Source organism: Lucilia sericata, unplaced genomic scaffold (assembly GCF_015586225.1).
Source record: "Lucilia sericata isolate MDLA Ls3-8-SP2 unplaced genomic scaffold, ASM1558622v1 Contig000244F_arrow, whole genome shotgun sequence".
Lineage (NCBI taxonomy): Eukaryota > Metazoa > Arthropoda > Insecta > Diptera > Calliphoridae > Lucilia > Lucilia sericata.
The window spans coordinates 266,270-285,363 of NW_023994270.1; the positions used below are offsets into that span (position 1 = coordinate 266,270).

Here is a 19,094-nt window from a genome sequence, read left to right on the forward strand (position 1 = left end):
TTTGATATTTTTTTTGATTTAAATTTTATTTTAAAATATTTTTTTATTGTTTGACATAAACACATTAATATTTGTATTTTTATTTTTGAATTGGTAGCACTTTTATCGACGTTAAAATTAACTTGTATAATTTTACACGTTAACTCCTAACGTTTATAAATTTTAAATTTATATGAAATTGCCTTTGAACGTTAGCAACAAAACACAACTAATGTAATTCTAAAATATTAATTCTTAATAAATAAACAATGTTCTCCCAATAAGCAAAAACCTTTGAAATGATGTAAATATGTATTTGAAAACCTATTCAAATTTCATACATAGCCTTTGAGAACAAATTTGAAAATTTTTGTTTTCAAATGGAAAATTATGGCCTTCTCAAACAAAAAGGCAGCTAGAAATCAAACGTATTTTTCAAATGTATTTCAAATTTAAAAAAAGGCTAGAGGTAAGCTTGAAACTAAAAAAATTTTCAAACGTATTTCAAGTATTCTTTATTATTATTTTCATACATATTTCAAACCCTAATTATAATGCTAACTATTGCAAAATTCATATATTTTTTTACATCACCTGAAAATAAAACATTCATACATTTATTTCTCCTATATTTAACGTTTTTTCGCTCCCTTGTGTAGAAAAAATGTTCTGTTTTTATTTTTCTAAAATAATTTATTTTTTGAAAGAAACTTTTCTAAGTTCAATTAAAACAAAACTTTGAAAATTTTATAAATATCACACATTATATTTTTTTAAACGTTTTTGGAAATTTTCATGTTTATTTCAAAGGCTAAACTTTCAAATTTGAAAACAATTTGGCAAATACATTATTTAGTTAAGAAAATTTTCAGAAATATTCACAGGTTTGAATCGATGTTTATTGGGCTTTTAGAACGTTAAAATCTTTGACATGATAAGCCGAAAATATGATTGCATATTTCTTTATAAAATTATACTTTCGTCTTTGAGTTTCGACGTTTTTAAAATTCTGTTGTCCTGTGGTATTGTTATTCTAAAAAATATTCGCCAAAAATGTTCATTGGTATTATTACATTTAAAACTTTATTACCTTCTCAGAATTGTTTTCAGATAAAATTATGAATTTTGGAACTCCAGAAAAAATTCAATGTCATTTCATTGAAGGATATTATCAAATGTTCTTTGGTGTTACAGATAAAATTTGAATTTAGGAACCCCAGTAAAATTCAATGTCATTTTTAGAAGGATATTATCACATACGCTGGAAGGTTATATCTGTTACCAGAAGTTCCTGTGGTACTGTTATAGTGAAAATTATTCGTTAAAAATGTTCTTTTGTGTGACATTTAGATGGAAAACATTCTTTTAAACTTCATTACCTTCTCAGAATTCTTTAAAAAAAAAATATGATAAATTTTTGAACACCAGAATAAATTGAATGTGATTTCTTAAAAGGATATTATCACATACGCCGGAAGGTTATATCTGTTGCCAAAAGTTCCTGCTCAGAACTGCCATAACACTAAAGCAGTAAACTGTCAACGGTTTTATCAACTAATGAGCACTATATTACCTTTCAGAGTTGTGTTTTTCTAATTGTTAACCACGATGTGTTGAAAAAACAAGCAGCTTTCGTTTATGTGTTTGTTTACACGACAAATGACATTTTTAAACGAAGTTTACACGTCACAACACTTCATCGTTCCCATTGAAAAGTGAAACGTTGTATTGAAGAGCGGCAGTGAAGTAAAAAGTGCATACAATCAAGACTGATTTCCTTTAATTTCCTAAAAATATTAAATAATTTTTAACATAAATGTAAGTGATAAATAAAAGTAACAATAAAAACTACTTAGAAAATGCAATTATAAAACAAAACACAAGTTGATTGAAAAAATAAACCGTTAAAAAGAAAGTCTGTCAATCGCTCTCCACGTCAACAAAACTTGCGGCATCTCTATTGTCATCAGTTTTTCACTTTGATAAAATTAAGCTTATTACGTTTTGTTTTTATTGCAGCATGTTCAAATCGCTATTAATTGCCTGCGCCTTGTTGGCCGCTGTCAATGTCTGCTTGTCTGATGAAGAAACCTCTGCCCGTTTGTTGGTTTCCAAACAGATCTTAAACAAATACTTGGTTGAGAAGAGCGACCTGTTGGTACGTTACACTATTTTCAATGTAGGCAACGGTGCTGCCACCAACATTAAGTTGGTTGACAATGGTTTCCATCCCGAAGCTTTTGAAATTGTTGGAGGTCAACCCACTGCTACCGTCGAACGTATTGCTCCTCAGGCCAACTACACCCATGTCTTGGTTGTACGTCCCAAGTCTCATGGTTATTTCAATTTCACTGCTGCCGAAGTATCCTACAAACCAGTAGAAGAAGCTGAAAAGGTAATATAATTATAATAAATTATAGATTTTCCTTTTTCACCTATTTGTTTACGTTTTTTGTTTTCAGTTGCAATTGGCCATTAGCTCTGAACCTGGTGAGGGTGGTATTGTCAACTTGAGCGAATTCAACAAGCGTTTCTCTTCCCACTTCTTCGATTGGGTCGCTTTCGCCATCATGACCCTTCCTTCTTTGGCCATTCCTTTGGCTTTGTGGCACTCATCCAAGAGCAAATACGAACGTTATGGCAAAAACAAAAAGCATTAAGTTAATCATGCTATTTTTTAAGATTTTAGGAACATAATTTTTTATACATTCAAAAATTTTACTAAAATTCCCTCCCTTTTACGATTTTGCTTCCATTTTTCCTGCTACATACGTGAAGAACACAGTGCATCATTTTTTTTTAGGAAATTCTTTCATCTTGTCACAAGAAAGGAAAGTTTTTTTTTAGTTTTAGCATGAAAAAATCGTTTTAGATTTATTAGAAAAGCTGAAGGAAGGATGCGTCGTCTTTCGATTTATAACTTAAATAATGATCTATGTTAAAAAAAGAATAATAATTGTTAAATAAATCCTCATCTTAAAACGCACTTTCTAAGTTGATAACAGAAGAATAACTATCATTGATATTTCAACATAATTTATTTAATGTGCGTTGTTTGTCAAACAAAATGAGATTTTTTTTCTAATAAAAAAATTAAAAAATAAATATTTCTGTGTTTTATTTAAGCATCTGCTAAAATGTCTAAGATTATTAAAAATTATAAAAATTCCATATACATATAAACAAAAATAAATACCAGTGACTTCTTTTTTTTCAACTTTCTATTGAGTCCATTACTTACAAGGTATTGAAAACTTCAACCTAATTTATGGTTACATATTTTCTCTTAATACAGTAACTCAAAAAGATCTGCTCATATGTATATAATCTCCTTTTCCAAATAAAACACTCTTTGAACTATTGCAAAATAAGAAACGTTTGGTTTTCTTTTATTAAATAATAAAAAATACAAATTATTATTGTTAACAAATAAAAAATAAATCTTCTTAAAAATAATAAATGTTAATACATGAATAAAATAAGAATGTATTTTTTATAGAATTGTTTTCTATGCTTAAAATAAACATATTTAATTTTTTGTTAGCTGCTTTTCTATCACATAAAATACTATTTTTCTTTAGATATTTTAATAAAAACATCTATGTTTTAGTATAAAAAAATGGGAAATTTTAATTAAAAAAATAACTGTATAAATAAGTATGAATGAATAGCTACTCTGTACTACAAGTTGTGGTGCATATAAAAACAGTATAAAGGTTTTGTGGTGATTTTGTTTTAAATATAAATGCGTGTTACTTTTTCTAATGTACATTTAATTAATACATATTGTTTCTTTAATAATTTATTATAAAATTGTTTATAAGCATAGACTTATAGCATTAATTTGTCCACGGATTAAATATTTATATTGGCTTGGAACGACAATTGAGAAATTAGAAAAATATTTAAATAGTTTTAATAAGTTTATAAAATAATTATCATTATTAGATTAAGAAAAAAAGAGATCTTCAAAGTTTGCTTAAATTATAACAACATCCATTATTAATACAAATACTAATTACTTTTGAACGACTTTCTTAAGTCATTGCTGGAAAGTTATATATATTTGGATGTCTAATTTAAGCACAGTGTAGAACGGACTCAAGCCCTTAATGGTAAAAACAGGATTTTTCACTTGCATTGAGTTTTTCCAATGGCATTGAGTCCATCTACACCTATTAGAAATACAGTAAAGTTGCCGAGTTTTTAGGTGGTTAAAGATGAAGAGAGCTTCGTGAGTTTTGTGTAGAGTAGTGTAGGTATATGATTATGCAGACGATAACAATTGCTTAATTTGTATTTAATAGGTAGACAAGAGGTTTTTGAGTAAAATTCAACTGGCGCTACACTTATGGTAAAAAAAACTTATGTGGAGGTGACACCCTTACGTGCCACCAACATATTCAATACCGGATGCTTTCGTATATAACTGACAGCTTTTTTATGAGTGACCATGGTAAAATCATAGCCATTACATTGTAAAATCTTATCGTGTATGCGTAAACCGGCACGGGCAGCAGGACTACCATCATGTACCTCAGTAACATAAATACCCTTGAAATATACATTATAGCTAATAAATTATGTACAAGTTAAAAATAAAGTAAGAACCTACATAATCTGTATATCCCTGTGGACTTTTCTTATAATCCTGATCAATGCCACCACCAATCTTGAAACCACATTTTAAGATCTCTCTGCCTTCCTGGTCATAATCCTTTTCCTTGTGCAGTGTTATAGGAATCTAAAAAAATGTTTGGAAATCATAATTTATATGCGATTAACTCCACCCATGTAATTAGTGATTACTACTTACACTCAAACACTCCATGGCCGTGCCGGCCTGGTGTTGAAATGCCATTTTAGCCATTTTTAGGGATTTTATTAATTTATTTTAATTTTAAAGAGAAATTTTTACAAAATTAGTCGCACTAGTTTGCAGAGCCCTGCGCCGACAAATATTAACGTCGACTTCGGCTGGCATTAAAAAATGTCGGCGCCGGCTTAAAATCGACTGTAAGTCGGCTAAGTTTTCATCTACAGTGCAACTTCGACAATTCATCACATATGGTTAAGTTTGGACACATTCGGATTATCGAGGACATTTTTGTATTCATGAATACTATTTTATGTATTTTTCTCTATAATATAATTTTTCTACTCTATAAATTATATATATTCTGGATCCTTATAGATAGCGGAATCGATAAGCCAAAATAAATTTTCTGAAGACCCCAGATATCTTCGGGATCCAAATCTATTTAAAATTTTAAATCAGCAAAATCCGTCCATAAATAACGGAGATATGAGCAAAAAACCGTAGGGTACACAGAGGTGTCACGAGCACAAAACTGTTTCTCTTTCGCACAAAACGATTTCAATATGATTTTTTTAGCTGTGTTTTATATACCACTTCTCACCAAACAATTTCAAAATCAAACAAAAGCTGATTTTAGACTTTTTTAAATGTCAAAAGTCTCTGTAAATTTCGCAAACAAATGAGAATTTATTCGCATGCATACTCAAAGGCAAATTCACATAAGGTGGTGTTATTCAATCGGCTGATAATTTGTTTTTGCGGTCACAATCAATACGTCCAACTTCTTCACGAAGTACAAAAGTTGAAAAATATTTAACTTTGACGTAAGAAAAGGAAAAAAGAAAGAAAAAATGAGAACAAAAACAAAACTGTGAAAATAATTGTCTGTCTTTTTTGTTGTGTTTAATTGTGATTTGTGTATGTGTGTGTGTGAAAAACACCATTTTTATATAAAATATTTTTTATATTTAATATTTTTTATATTATTAAAAAATATTTAACTATACTTTAATACTTTATCAACGCAACGATTGGGCATCACATTTTTATGTTGCGTAGCTGTCAGTCGCAGTTCGTCGTAAAGTATTGTATGTATTTGGACCTTTTATTCGCCTGTGAAGAATTTAACCGGCCAGCGGCAGCTTACTACGTTATGGATTAATTTTGAAATCTATTAAATGCTAACAAATTAAACAATATTGTGTTTTATTTACACTATGTAGATAACGTGATTAACTAAAAAAAGTCTGATCCGGAACGCTTTATATAATAAACCCCATACCCGGCCGGCTACGTTATGGCCTCCGCCGGAGTAGAATTATCCATTCGCAACAAAGATTCATTCATTCATAATAAAATTTGTTCATGAATATGTACTTTTTTATGTTTATTTTTTACAAAATATTAAAAATTACTTTTGCAAATTAATCTGCCGGAATAGAATTTTTCGTTTGAAACAAACATTTTTCAATTCAGTATATTTTTTCTTCACAAATTTTAATGTCTATCTCTATTTTTTAAAAATATTTACATGTAATAATATACATGTAAAATATTGTTGTTGCAAAACTGCCACCACCTAATGTGAATTCGCCTTGGGATAAACTTTAAATCAGTTACGTAGATCGAACTTTGTTTTAGAAACATTTTTGTAAGTGTATCCATCAGTGTCATCTCCAATTGTGAACGATATAAATTGTCATCACTACGTGCATTTAGTAAACTGTTATACAAAGCAAAAACAACTTAAAAGAAAAACATCAAAAAATAAATAGATTCGATTAATTTATTAATACAAAATAAATTGAGTCATAAAACGAAAAGATAAATTGATAAGAAATAGAAGAATATCAACAAAGTAATGTCTAAAGAAGTTCAGCCACCATCTTATGAAGAAGCTATGTTTGCCCCCACTGAGGCACCTCAAGTTGGTAAGTAAATTAATTGTCTAAATAATTAACACCGAAGACATACTTAGTACATATTTACATTATTTGTTTCATTGCATATAAAGACTTTAAATATCCCAATCCAAATGTTGGTGTTACCCAAACATCAACACCATATGTACCGCCACAAACACAGGCTTATGCTCAAAATGTGCCAATACACGGAACTCCTAGTGCACCTCCACAACCTGCCCATGTTGGCTTTCAGCAGGTACCATCATATGGTGCATTTGAAACTACTCCAGTGAATGTTGTCATACAGCCAGCTGCAACAGTGCCACGTGAAATCATTGTAATTGGTGGTTGTCCAGCTTGTCGTATTGGTATTTTGGAAGATTCGTATCCTTGCATTGGTTTGTTTTGTGCAATTTTATTCTTTCCTGTGGGCATTTTGTGCTGTTTAGCTATGAAGAATAAACGTTGTTCCAATTGTGGTACAGAATTTTAAATACGAATGGAAAAATGGGTGGATGGTTAGCTGATTAAATATTTACACAAGCTTTAATAGTAGGCGTGTAACTGCAAAGATGTCTATGTGTTGATAGGCTTTCTAAAAGCCTTTAATAATTATTATTTTTTAATATTATTGTAATGAACGTATTTAATATAAGTTTTATATTTTATTGCATTTGGTAAAACTTAAATAATTATTGGGTAAAAAACATAAAAATGCTATATACTCTAAGTAGAAGTACATTTTCCCACTTATCATATCAAACGACCACTATTAGGGCAAACAAAACTCCTAAAAGAATTGGAATTTACCGCTGAGAATGATTTTAAAAATTATGTTAGAATGAGCAAGTCAACATTTGACAACTTATTGGAGAAAATTATACATCGCATTACAAAAAAGGATACGTTAATGCGAGATGCAATACCACCACATCATCGACTTGCATTAACACTACGATTTTTGGCTAGCGGCAATAATTTCCAGGATTTAAAATTCTTAACAGCAATTGCACCTCAAACGATTTCAGAAATTGTAATCGAAACGTGTGAAGCTATAATAAGCGAATTAAAAGATTATATAAAGGTAAAGGCTTAAATTGTTATAGCCATCCTTCCGTTGGTAGCACATAAAAATATTGGTCGTAGACCTGTAATGCTACTTATAATATATGATTACAAACCTTGTAAATTTTATGAAGGTCGATTTCAAATATTTTATTTGCCATTACAAGTTTACGACACATTTTATGATAGTGGGTAAACATATACTTTTACATTACATCCCATGACATCCCACACAAAAAGTGATAAAGAATCAGAAGTTCTCGTTTACAAACATAAATAATTTATTTTATTTTTAAAAAGTACAATAACTACTTCGAAAAACGAATATGACATCAATTACGCGTGTACATTAAATTTCATTCATCACTTTCTTCGAAACTTGAGAAGTAGTTTTGAATGCTGCTTTCTTCATAGCAATTTGGTGAACTTTCATCCTCTACAAAAAAACCGTCATTTGTTGTGTTATCAGCAGTTTCCTTTTGTATGAAATATACTACATTTTTTTTTGGAGTTGGTTTTTTATTGCCATATATTGAAGAACCACTATTTCGAGGTGTTACTGCTCTAAAACTACTTGTAGAAGACCCATTACTAAACGGTGTTGGAACTTTTATTACGTTTCTGGGTACTGATGTATCTAAACTGTCGCTTTTCTTATTTAAAATATTTTGGATTTTTATAGTATCATTTAGCTCCAGCTTTCCTAGGCAACCGTGAAATAAAACATCCGAAATTATTTTCCTTGCAAATATTTTTTGATTGTCATTAATTTCTTGGTACTGAGCATTCCACGATTTCGCCAAAGAGTCATTTTCTTTTTGCTGACAGTTGCTATTGCTTAATTTCTCGCACGCTAACTTTATTAAATTGTCTTCTGGACAAGTCTTTCTCCTTTTTGATGGAATGTCAAATTCCTGTAAAAAATTGTAGAAATTATTTAGTTTTTCACACACACTTATTATTTATTCCAGTTGCCACAAACACCAAACGAGTGGAAGAAAGAAGCGTCCGATTTCTATCACTTGTGGAACTTTCCGAATTGCATAGGAGCAATTGACGGTAAACACGTCAACATTCGTCAACCACCAGGAAGCGGATCGTTCTACTTCAATTATAAAAAGTCTTTTTCAATTATCTTAATGGCAGTTGTCAATGCAAATTATGAATTTTTGATGGTGGATGTTGGAACAAATGGGAGGGCATCGGATGGAGGTGTGTTTGCCGAAACAAAATTTTATACAAAATTAAAGGATAATGATTTAAAAATTCCAAATCCAGAACCTCTTCCAGGATGTGATGAAAAAATGCCGTTTGTATTTGTGGCGGATGATGCTTTCCCCTTATCCGAAAACATTTTAAAGCCATTTAGCCACAATACGCTCAAAAAAGAAGAAATCATTTTCAATTACCGACTTTCGCGGGCAAGAAGACTAGTGGAAAATGCTTTCGGTATTTTAGCATCCCGTTTCAGAATACTTTTACAAACTATAAATCTATCTCCTGAAAAAACTACATCAATTGTTCTAGCTTGTTGTTACTTGCACAATTTTTTAAGAAGGGAATATGAACAAACCTACTTCGAAGGTGGTTTTGACTCCGAAATAGTAGAAACGGGAGCGATGGAATATGCTGATTGGCACAATGGCCCAAATCTTCAAAATCTAAAAGCTTCAACTTCCAAAAATGCAACAAATAATGCAAAATATATAAGAGAAACTTTTTCTACTTATTTTAATACTAATGGTGCAGTTTCATGGCAAAATAAAATTTTTAAATAACCTAAATGTTGATTATTTTTTCTTACCCCGCTTTCTATTTCATCTTCCATTGTAGTTCGTCCTGTAATGAACTCTTCCTGATCATTAAGAAACGAGAGATGATCAAAGTACCAAAGAGTTGGCACATATTCGTCGTCTGCGCCAGCACCAGATTTTAGACTTGCTCTTTGTTTCTTTAATTCACGACGATATGATGTACGCATGACGTTTATCTTTTTTACTGCCATTTCTTTAGTAGCATCAGGATATTTTTCCTTTAGTTTTTCAACTAAAACATTATAATCTCTATTTTTTATCATTCTATTGCTATAGTCTTTGGATTTCACTTTCCATAATGATGGTAAAGACTTGTAAACATCAATAAATTCTATTAAAAATTCTTTTTCTTCCATTTTTTATCACAAAATTAAATGTTTATATTATAAAATTTTTTTATTAATTAAACAATTTGACTATAGACTACGCAAACGGCTTGACAAACATTCAAAATGTTTGTGTAAAAATCAAATTTTTTTAATTTTTGTACAAACAAATGAAATCATTTGTACAAACACGAAAACACCCTCATACACTACACAACAGGCTTGCGCAAACGTAAAATATTGGTATGTTTGTCAAGCCGCTTGTGTAGTCTATTTGGGCCTTAAGTAAGTAATTAGATATGATACATTGGCGATTACATTTAGCGATGACACTTTCGTTGTGTTTTAAATAAACACCGAAAAGTATGAATAGAGCTGAATGAATTTATTCAGAAATTGTTCATCTTAATTTTTGATGCATCTTGAATTATTTGAAAATAATACATATATACTGGTGAGTACCAAATAATATATAAACATATATATATAAATAGTAGATCGAATCCGAATCTTGGATTTCCTTTGGAAAATCGCCGGATGCACCTCCAGAGCTCTGTTAGGGCCCCAATACATATTATCCCTTTGGATCCTGGTTTTTATACTTATTAGGTATCTATGTATGTTGCTGAGGTTTGTTTTTACATACATATATTGAAAGGGGGAAAATAGGTTTACAATTTATTTTTGTGTCTCCAGAAGTACATGTATTATTATTGTTATCTATAAAGAATTCATAATCCTCTCCAAGTGTCCCAGTGTTAAAATTATTTAGAAGGTTCAATGTAGATATCGTGATACATACAATCACAACAATTCGTTGAGATTTTATTTATGCCTACTCCTCCGTATCCATCGTTTCAATACTTTGCTCATAAAGTTAAAATTTAATAAACTTGTCGAACCGTTATCCCTTAACCAGACTTCCGGAAGACTTCGAAAGTTATGTCCTGTTCCGAAATACATCACTGCGCTTCATCTAATGTGCAGTTCTTCACAAAAATGTACATATGCGCAAAAATCGCCGAAGATTATGATTTTCATCAGTATCGCAAGTGTGGCTTGGCACGTCCCATATGAATTAAATACTCGTTTATCTGGGAAACAATTGGAGCTAGTATCTTTAAATTTTGGACGAAGAATTTTTACATTTATCTGGGAAACAATCTTATTCATAGATGCAGTAAAAATCCGATATTTGGATGTCAAAAATAAACCACATTCTTTCAATGACACGCTTATGTAAATTTCATTGGTTTTTTCACCAAAATTTGATGTACTTCGAATATGTTATTTGTAGTGACTTTTCAACATCTCTTTCCTCACTTTTAACTCGGTTTTTATTTGTAAGGAAAAATTTGGTTCATAGAAGCGAAAAATATGCAATCGCATTTATAGATGTGATTAAGATGTCGTTTGTAAAGTATGACATCAATTATTTTTTGCTGGGAATTAAATACAAAAATTCGTATATTGCGGAAACTATGTATTAGGTATTCCTAAGCTAGTATTCCATAATACTGAACCCAGAAACATGAAATAAAGCATGTAGACCCTGGAATAATTGAAAATATATAAATGGGGACTTTTTGGTACTTTATTATAATACAAAGGGTATTTATTGAACCAAGAAACATAAAGGATTTTTAGTACTTTTTCGTTTTATGATGTACTTTTTGGTTTTTGCACCTACGCAGCACCCTGATTGCATGGAATTCTATAAAAGGGGACTTTCTGATATTTTTTTTAATATCATGTTGAAAGGTATATAGGATTCGTTTTAGCTTGAAAATGAAAAATTTCCCAAAGTTAAACTTTGCACCACTAATTAAAAGCTAGAAAAGAACTTAAACCAAAATTAAAATCGGTTTTATTTTGAACTTACAATCACTTTAATCCCCAATTTCTCAAAGTCTGATTATGTTTTATCCTAACGATAAATTCACAGTTCATATACAAAAATAATTTTAACCGGCAGTATATCAATCTGTTAAACAATAACCGACATTTCGGAAATATCCATATGAAAAAATTATATTGTTTTTTGCCTATCGCACCAAATTTCATAAAGGTTGAGTTTGAATTAAATTTTCTTTTATTTTAAATTAAAACAACTTTTGTTTTTAAAAGTTAACACATAAATACATTTTATTAATATTTTTGTAAGTTTTTTGTATATTTGATTTTTTTTAACTTGAAACTCAGTTAATAATTCTTGCTGTTTTTTTAGCAATGTATTATTTAAGAATATATGTATACATATTTTTAGTAATAAATTGAGTTAATATTTTATTTGATATTGTATATATACTTAGGAATTTGAAAAGTAAATAAAATATACTTAAGGACAAAAAACAAAGAGAATCAAAAGAAAATTATTATATTAATAAAATAATAAATGTCCCCTAAAAATAATAGAAAGGACAGAAAAATAAGATGTGTAATAAAAATTATTAAATTGAAATACTGAAACAACCTTAACCCTTAAAATATGTTAAGGTTTTTATTACACATATGCAAGTGGTTAAGTAGGTAATCTTGTTTATATGTATGTATGTATGTATGTATGTCTGTATGTTTAATTTAAAATTCGTATTTTACATTTATTTTTGTTTATATTTTTTTAAAACCTTTATTTAATTTTTGAATTACATATATTAATGGTTTTATGGATGATTTCAGTAAAATTTCAAAAATTATAATTATAAATGATTTTTTTTCTGTTTTCCAAGTGATCAGCATACCAATTAACATTTGTTTTATTTATTTTTAAATTATAAATAATTTTACAATAGTTTAATTTCTAGTTATTGTCTTATAAAGTTTTTCATTTCTTTTAAAATTTTTTTATTATAGTAGAGTTTTATTTTTGCCAAAAAAACAAGGTATTTTTTAGGAGTTGGTTTATTTATATCAGTAGTTTTGAGTAAATTGTAAAGGGCATAGAGTTTTCAGCGATTTTGACACGTTATTCAAATTGTAAATTTAAATTTTTTTCATTTATATTCCATTTTTTTTAATTTTTAAAAGATTTTTACCACACTTTTTAAAGTAAATTAGCATACTTTTAGGCTTAAAATCGACCAGTTTTTCTACAATTGATCATTATAGGCGTTGAACAAACTTGTTTTGAATTTGCTTTTAAGCTTTGTTTTAAATTTGGAAAATACTCCGAGGACCGACTTTATGTGTTTAATTATATATTCTAGTTGGTCTTATATTTGTATTTAGAAAATATTTATCTTAATTTTAAATTTTGGACATTTTGGCTGACAATGTTCCAGATATGATTTATGATTTAAATAAAAAATCCTACTATCTCCATATAGAAAATTTCTTATTATTTTAAAATCGGTTTAGTATTTAATTTATAGAAAACGCTGTAATAATTTTATGTCGAAGAATCTTAATTATAATTCTAAATATAAAGACTTATGTACTTAGGAACGAACATAAGATCTAGATTTTTATTCTTTGAATTCTTCTTTGGAATTAATAAGAAATTTGGGAAATGGAATTCCATATAAATATTTCAATTAATATAATGCCAGAACTTGGCTTTATTTTGTCAGTTTTACTTCTCATTGAGCTTCTACTTTTAACAAGCGAAATTAAAGTTTTCTTTTCAATCTCATTCGCCAGAAATTAAAGTGAATTCATTTAACATGTCAGTTGCTAAAACCATATACCATTTAGTCAGAATCTGTTTTTTAAGTAAATTTAAATTATTCATTTTAAAAATAATATTTAATCATTTGAATAATATTTTCAGATATATAAAGTGCAGCTAATTGACCATTAAATGTGTAATTTTTTTATTTTATTTTGCAATAATACAATATAATATTTATAATAATAATAATTATGTAAATATAATATTTAATAACATATTTTCTTTAAGCATTTTTTTTTAAATTTTGTTGTTAATTAAAATAAGTCTAAGATGCAAATTCTAATTATGTTTAAGATAAATGTAATTAATAATAATTTTTATTTACTTTTTTTTTCGAATTTGAAGCTTACTAAGTTATAATTAATATAATTTTAGTTTTATATGTATGTAATAAATAAATAAAACTAAAATATGAGTAATTTTTTCTCTTTTTTTTTTTTTTGTTAATTATAAAGTAAAGTCTTTTGGTTTTCGTTAAAAAAAAAACAATTTAAAGCTGTGTGTATGTATTTTTGTTGTAATTTACTTTCATTTTCTTTTTAATGAAAGTAAAGTAATTTAGGTTTAATAATGGAAACAAATACAATTAAATTTAATATTTATTCAAGACTTTACCACAAAAAATAGCAAGTAAATAAAAAAATCTTAAAAGGTTAATGAACTAATAAATTTAAGCATTTTTAGTGGGATCTACAACACCACCAGGCCCTGGAAGACCACTAGGACGGCCGGTAAGATAAGAGTCCACTTGACGAGCTGCCTGGCGACCTTCGGTAATGGCCCACACCACCAATGATTGGCCACGGCGACAATCTGTTTATATTAGAAACATAAATCAATAAATTATTTTCTCTTTTTTAATTACAACTCTAATTACCTCCAGCTGCAAATACTTTAGGATTCGAGGTACCATAATGACCATTGACGGCCTTAATATTGCCTCTGGGATCTAATTCCAAAGACAATTCATTGGGCACCGTCTTTTCGGGTCCCAAAAAGCCCATTGCCAATAGAATAAGATCAGCATTGAAATGTTTTTCTGAGCCGGGCACTTCTTTCATGCTCCAGCCGCCATTGGCTGTTTTAGTCCATTCCACTTCAACGGTTTTAACCGCCTTGATATGACCATTCTCACCAATGAATTCTTTGGTTGTAGTACAATATTGTCTGGGATCATTGCCCCATTTGACGCGCACCTCTTCGTGGCCATAGTCAACACTAGAAATTAAAAAAATTAGCAACAATACAACTTACATTTTAATTTTATTCGTAAATTACCGGAATACTTTGGGCCATTGTGGCCAGGGATTATCATTGGCTCTGCTCTTGGGTGGTTCGGGTAGAATTTCAAATGTTGTAATACTCTTGGCACCTTGGCGCAATGAAGTGGCTATACAATCACAGCCGGTATCGCCACCACCAATAATTATAACATCTTTTCCCTCAGCAGAGATTATATCCTTCTTACCGCCCAATTGTTTCTTTTGTTGAGCTTCCAAGAACTCCATGGCGAAGTGTATACCCTTGAGGTCACGATTGGCCAGTGGTAAATCACGTGGCCAGGTGGAACCAGTGGTAATCAAGACAGCATCATATCTGTCAAGGAATTAATTTTAAAAACAATTTTAAGAAATATATAAAAACCATTATCATCTCTACTTACTCTTGCAACAAGGTCTCAGCCGGTATATCTTTTCCCACATGAACATTGGTGCGGAATTCAATGCCCTCATCAGCCATCAAATCAACACGTCTCTTCACCACTTCCTTGGATAATTTCATAGTAGGAATACCGTATTGCAACAAACCACCTACGCGATCATTACGTTCAAAAACGGTAACAAAATGACCGGCACGATTAAGTTGTTGAGCAGCTGCCAGACCCGAAGGACCAGAACCAACAATGGCCACACGTTTGCCACTACGTACCTCTGGTATTTCGGGCTTAATCCAACCCTGTTCAAAAGCATGATCAATTATTGCACATTCAATATTTTTAATGGTAACAGCAGGTTCGGATATACCCAAGACACATGAACCCTCGCAGGGTGCTGGACAAACACGTCCCGTAAATTCGGGGAAATTATTTGTTTGCAACAATTGACGCAACGCCTCCTTCCAGTCACCATGGAATACTAGATCATTCCATTTAGGAATAATGTTGCCCAAAGGACAGCCATGTACATTCGATTGACAGAATGGTACACCGCATTCCATGCAACGAGCCGCCTGAACCCTTAGATTCTTGCGCACATGAGGGAAATTGTAAACTTCTTCCCAATCCTTTTGACGCTCTTGAGCATCACGATAAGGTGCGGTCTCACGCTTGTACTTGACGAAACCACGAGTTTTATCTAAAATGCGATCAGCTCTCTTTTGTTCCAATGCCACATCCTGTATGGCTTCTTCGATGTCCTTAATAGAGGGTTCGTTGCTTTTGCCATTCTCAATAGATTTGACATCGGATTTTACTTCTTGTTCTTCCTTTTCGGCTTCAAGTTCCTTAAGAGCTCGTTGATAGTCATAGGGGAAGACTTTGACAAATTTGCCCTGCTCCTGAGCCCAGTTATCAATGATTTGTTTGGCAATCTTTGATCCCGTCTTCTCAATGAAATCTTGCAAAAGTTCCTTAATTAAAGCCACATCACCGGCCAATTCGAGTGGTAAAAGTTCTACTAATTCTGGATTTACTTTGGCTTTGAAAGAACCATCGATATCGTAGACATAAGCCACACCACCAGACATACCGGCAGCAAAGTTACGGCCAGTAAGACCTAAAATTACCACAGTACCGCCAGTCATGTATTCGCAGCCGTGATCACCCACACCCTCTACAACTGCGGTAACACCTGAGTTGCGTACACAGAAACGTTCAGCCGCAATACCGCGGAAGTAAGCACGACCTTGAGTGGCACCATACAAGCAAACATTGCCCACAATCACATTCAAATGGGATTCATAGGGTACGGTGTCAGGTGGCGTTATAACTATATTGCCACCGCACAAACCTTTGCCCACATAATCGTTGGCATCGCCCTTTAAGGTGACATTAACACCCTTGGCTAAGAAAGCACAGAAACTCTGACCAGCAGAACCTTCCAAGTAAATATCCATACTTTTGCCTTCAGGAAGACCAGCTTCACCATATTTGCTAGAATTGAAATAATAAACCCAAATAAGCTATAAAATTTTAAACTTTTCCCCTGGAGAATTAAAACTTACCAAGCAATATGATAGCTGAGTGTGGAACCAAAAGCTCTTTCTTCGTTATTGATGCGCATTTTTAGAGTAACATTATCCTCAGTACCATTAAAAATGGGTTGGATTTTGCTAATAAGTTCATTGTCGGAACGTTTTTCCAATTGGAAGTCTTGTTTTACGGAACCTCCCAAGATATTTGTGCCAGGACGCAATTTTAGGGCATCTTGCAAAATCAACGACAAGTCCAAAGTGCTGGCCTTTGGCGAGAGTTTATCAGAGACACGCAACAAATCAGTGCGACCAATAAGATCTTGGAATTTACGTATACCCAAGCTGGCCATGATTTTACGAATCTATTCAAATATAAAAGTAAGATAAACCAAGCTTTAATATATAAATGTTACTCTGAGTAAACTTACATCTTCTGCCAGCATAAAGAAGAAGTTAATGACATGCTCTGGCTTGCCAGTGAACTTTTTACGCAACACAGGATCCTGGGTGGCAATACCAACTGGACAAGTATTCAAATGACATTTACGCATCATGGTACAGCCTGAAAATAGAGTTTAAAAAGTTATAAATATTTCAACATGTAAGTGACACTTCTTTGGCATTCTATTCCTGTCATTGCCTTCATTAATAACATATTCAACTAGTTTTAAGTGAAAACTTACCCATTACAATTAAAGGAGCTGTACTGAAACCAAATTCATCAGCACCCAAACATGCAGCAACAGCAACATCGAAACCGGTACGCAATTGACCGTCAGCTTGGAGTACAACTCTGTTGATTTGTTCAAACAAAAGAAAACAACAACAAGGAGGAACGAGATCAGCAATGGCAGCATTCAAGGTGATAATCAGAATCAAATGATAGCAACAACACAAAAACATAGAAAATAAAAAAACGTATATTAGAAAAACTTCTAAACAAGTTTAAGTAAAGATTGAGAAAAAATTACTAATGAAGCCGCTGCAGCAGCTGATGAAGAACGATCAAACACGAGGGCGACTAGGGCGGAAGATGCAAGTGAGCAACTTAGCGAAAGATATCAAAGGGATCAACTAGTGAGATGATTGAATGTGTATTCTTGTTAAGATTAGTTTCTAGCAAGTAATGCAATCAGTTTATTAAGCTTTTGACAACGATGGCGATCTTATTTCTATTAAAATATTTATAATTTTCGTTTGATCATTTAGAAAATTTCGATCATGCAAACATTTCGTCAACAAATTTTAACGCTCACATCCAGAGACACACACACACTCATTTGTATTGATACACACTGCCCACAATCCAGCCATCCAGGATTCACGTTCTTTATTGATGCTTTTCTTATTTGATCAGCAGTCTCTCCAGTCTTTTTTGTGTAGTAAGGGAGGAGGAGCGTGTGAGTTTTGTGTGTGTGTTCATTTCGTAAGCGTTATTGTTGTTTTCTCAGAAATGTGCAGAATTTGAAATCACTTCTTCTAACCGTTTTAAGACATGTGATTTGCTAGTCTTTCTAAATGAAACGCGACGCGCGACTTTTTGTATTTTGAGTACGCTCACTGTTTGTTTGTTAAAATCCTCTCCGACGACAAGGCCGTTGAAGAAGCTCGTTATCTGGATAACCAGGTTTTTTGTAAGTTATTGTATATTTATATATATATAAGTATGTAGTTTGTTCTAAATGGTTAGTGTTGCTACGCGAAACACAGAACATTGACTAACTCACCTTGATCGTAGATTATTCAAAACCAAAACTTGATGAGTTTCTGCCACACCCAATTCCCAGGGTAGACCGGCGCTCTTAATGCCAGTCCAGGAGCTAGCACCAGTACCACCATCATGACCCGAAATAACAATATGTTCAGCTTTACCCTGAAAACGAGTATTTTGAAGATTTTATTGCGCCGATTATACAAGTTTTATTAAAAATACCATACCTTAGCAACACCAGAAGCTACCACGCCCACACCTACTTCAGATACCAATTTTACGGAAATGCGAGCATTAGGATTTGAACATTTCAAATCGTAAATAAGTTCGGCCAAATCTTCAATTGAGTAAATATCGTGGTGAGGAGGTGGTGAAATAAGACCAACTCCAGCCACTGAATGACGAGTTTTAGCAATTTCTTTGGTAACTTTATAGCCGGGCAATTCGCCACCTTCGCCTGGTTTGGCACCTTGGGCCATTTTAATTTGCAAATCATCGGCATTGGCCAAATAAGAAGCGGTGACACCAAAACGACCCGAAGCTACCTGTTTAATAGCAGAACGGCGGCTATTTTGGGGATCTTGATCTGAAATAATTTACACATTTTAACAATA

The 19,094-nt window shown here is 31.6% G+C and overlaps 6 protein-coding genes across 10 annotated transcripts in view; 3 read left to right on the forward strand and 3 right to left on the reverse strand.

Annotated features, from left to right (window-relative positions):
• Positions 1-1,617: 1,617 nt before the first annotated feature.
• On the forward strand, positions 1,618-3,084 carry LOC119602595 (translocon-associated protein subunit beta). The gene is made up of 3 exons (XM_037954187.1): positions 1,618-1,797; positions 1,999-2,374; positions 2,442-3,084. The coding sequence occupies exons 2-3, from the start codon at positions 2,000-2,002 to the stop codon at positions 2,637-2,639; spliced, it is 573 nt and encodes a 190-aa protein (XP_037810115.1). The 5' UTR covers positions 1,618-1,797; position 1,999; the 3' UTR covers positions 2,640-3,084.
• Positions 3,085-3,500: 416 nt separating this feature from the next.
• Positions 3,501-4,967, reverse strand: LOC119602597 (tax1-binding protein 3 homolog). Its single transcript, XM_037954189.1, has 3 exons — positions 4,796-4,967; positions 4,595-4,723; positions 3,501-4,533 (listed from the first exon to the last, which is right to left on the reverse strand). The coding sequence occupies exons 1-3, from the start codon at positions 4,847-4,849 to the stop codon at positions 4,345-4,347; spliced, it is 372 nt and encodes a 123-aa protein (XP_037810117.1). The 5' UTR covers positions 4,850-4,967; the 3' UTR covers positions 3,501-4,344.
• A 535-nt stretch (positions 4,968-5,502) lies between these two features.
• On the forward strand, positions 5,503-7,375 carry LOC119602596 (brain protein I3). The gene is made up of 3 exons (XM_037954188.1): positions 5,503-5,522; positions 6,415-6,729; positions 6,813-7,375. Exons 2-3 carry the CDS (start codon positions 6,660-6,662, stop codon positions 7,193-7,195), a joined length of 453 nt encoding a protein of 150 aa, XP_037810116.1. The 5' UTR covers positions 5,503-5,522; positions 6,415-6,659; the 3' UTR covers positions 7,196-7,375.
• A 96-nt stretch (positions 7,376-7,471) lies between these two features.
• LOC119602593 (putative nuclease HARBI1) lies at positions 7,472-9,594 on the forward strand. 2 transcript variants are annotated; one of them, XM_037954184.1, is made up of 3 exons: positions 7,472-7,786; positions 8,739-8,979; positions 9,046-9,594. In XM_037954184.1, the coding sequence occupies exons 1-3, from the start codon at positions 7,544-7,546 to the stop codon at positions 9,543-9,545; spliced, it is 984 nt and encodes a 327-aa protein (XP_037810112.1). In that variant the 5' UTR covers positions 7,472-7,543; the 3' UTR covers positions 9,546-9,594. The 2 variants fall into 2 exon arrangements, with proteins under 2 accessions (XP_037810112.1, XP_037810111.1); XM_037954183.1 differs by having other exon boundaries at positions 8,739-9,594.
• Positions 8,113-10,011, reverse strand: LOC119602594. The gene is made up of 2 exons (XM_037954185.1): positions 9,572-10,011; positions 8,113-8,681 (listed from the first exon to the last, which is right to left on the reverse strand). The coding sequence occupies exons 1-2, from the start codon at positions 9,935-9,937 to the stop codon at positions 8,124-8,126; spliced, it is 924 nt and encodes a 307-aa protein (XP_037810113.1). The 5' UTR covers positions 9,938-10,011; the 3' UTR covers positions 8,113-8,123.
• Positions 10,012-14,130: 4,119 nt separating this feature from the next.
• The window catches only part of LOC119602600 (putative glutamate synthase [NADPH]), a 58,763-nt gene continuing 53,799 nt past the window's right edge, over positions 14,131-19,094 (reverse strand). For all 4 annotated transcript variants that reach the window (XM_037954195.1, XM_037954197.1, XM_037954194.1 and 1 more), the window contains 9 exons: positions 18,708-19,066; positions 18,497-18,642; positions 17,453-17,562; positions 17,198-17,331; positions 16,800-17,131; positions 15,241-16,728; positions 14,856-15,173; positions 14,455-14,795; positions 14,131-14,390 (listed from right to left, as the gene is read on the reverse strand). In XM_037954195.1, coding sequence (XP_037810123.1) covers positions 14,248-14,390; positions 14,455-14,795; positions 14,856-15,173; positions 15,241-16,728; positions 16,800-17,131; positions 17,198-17,331; positions 17,453-17,562; positions 18,497-18,642; positions 18,708-19,066 — 3,371 coding nt within the window. In that variant the 3' untranslated portion in view covers positions 14,131-14,247. The remainder of the gene's footprint in view (positions 14,391-14,454; positions 14,796-14,855; positions 15,174-15,240; positions 16,729-16,799; positions 17,132-17,197; positions 17,332-17,452; positions 17,563-18,496; positions 18,643-18,707; positions 19,067-19,094) is intronic.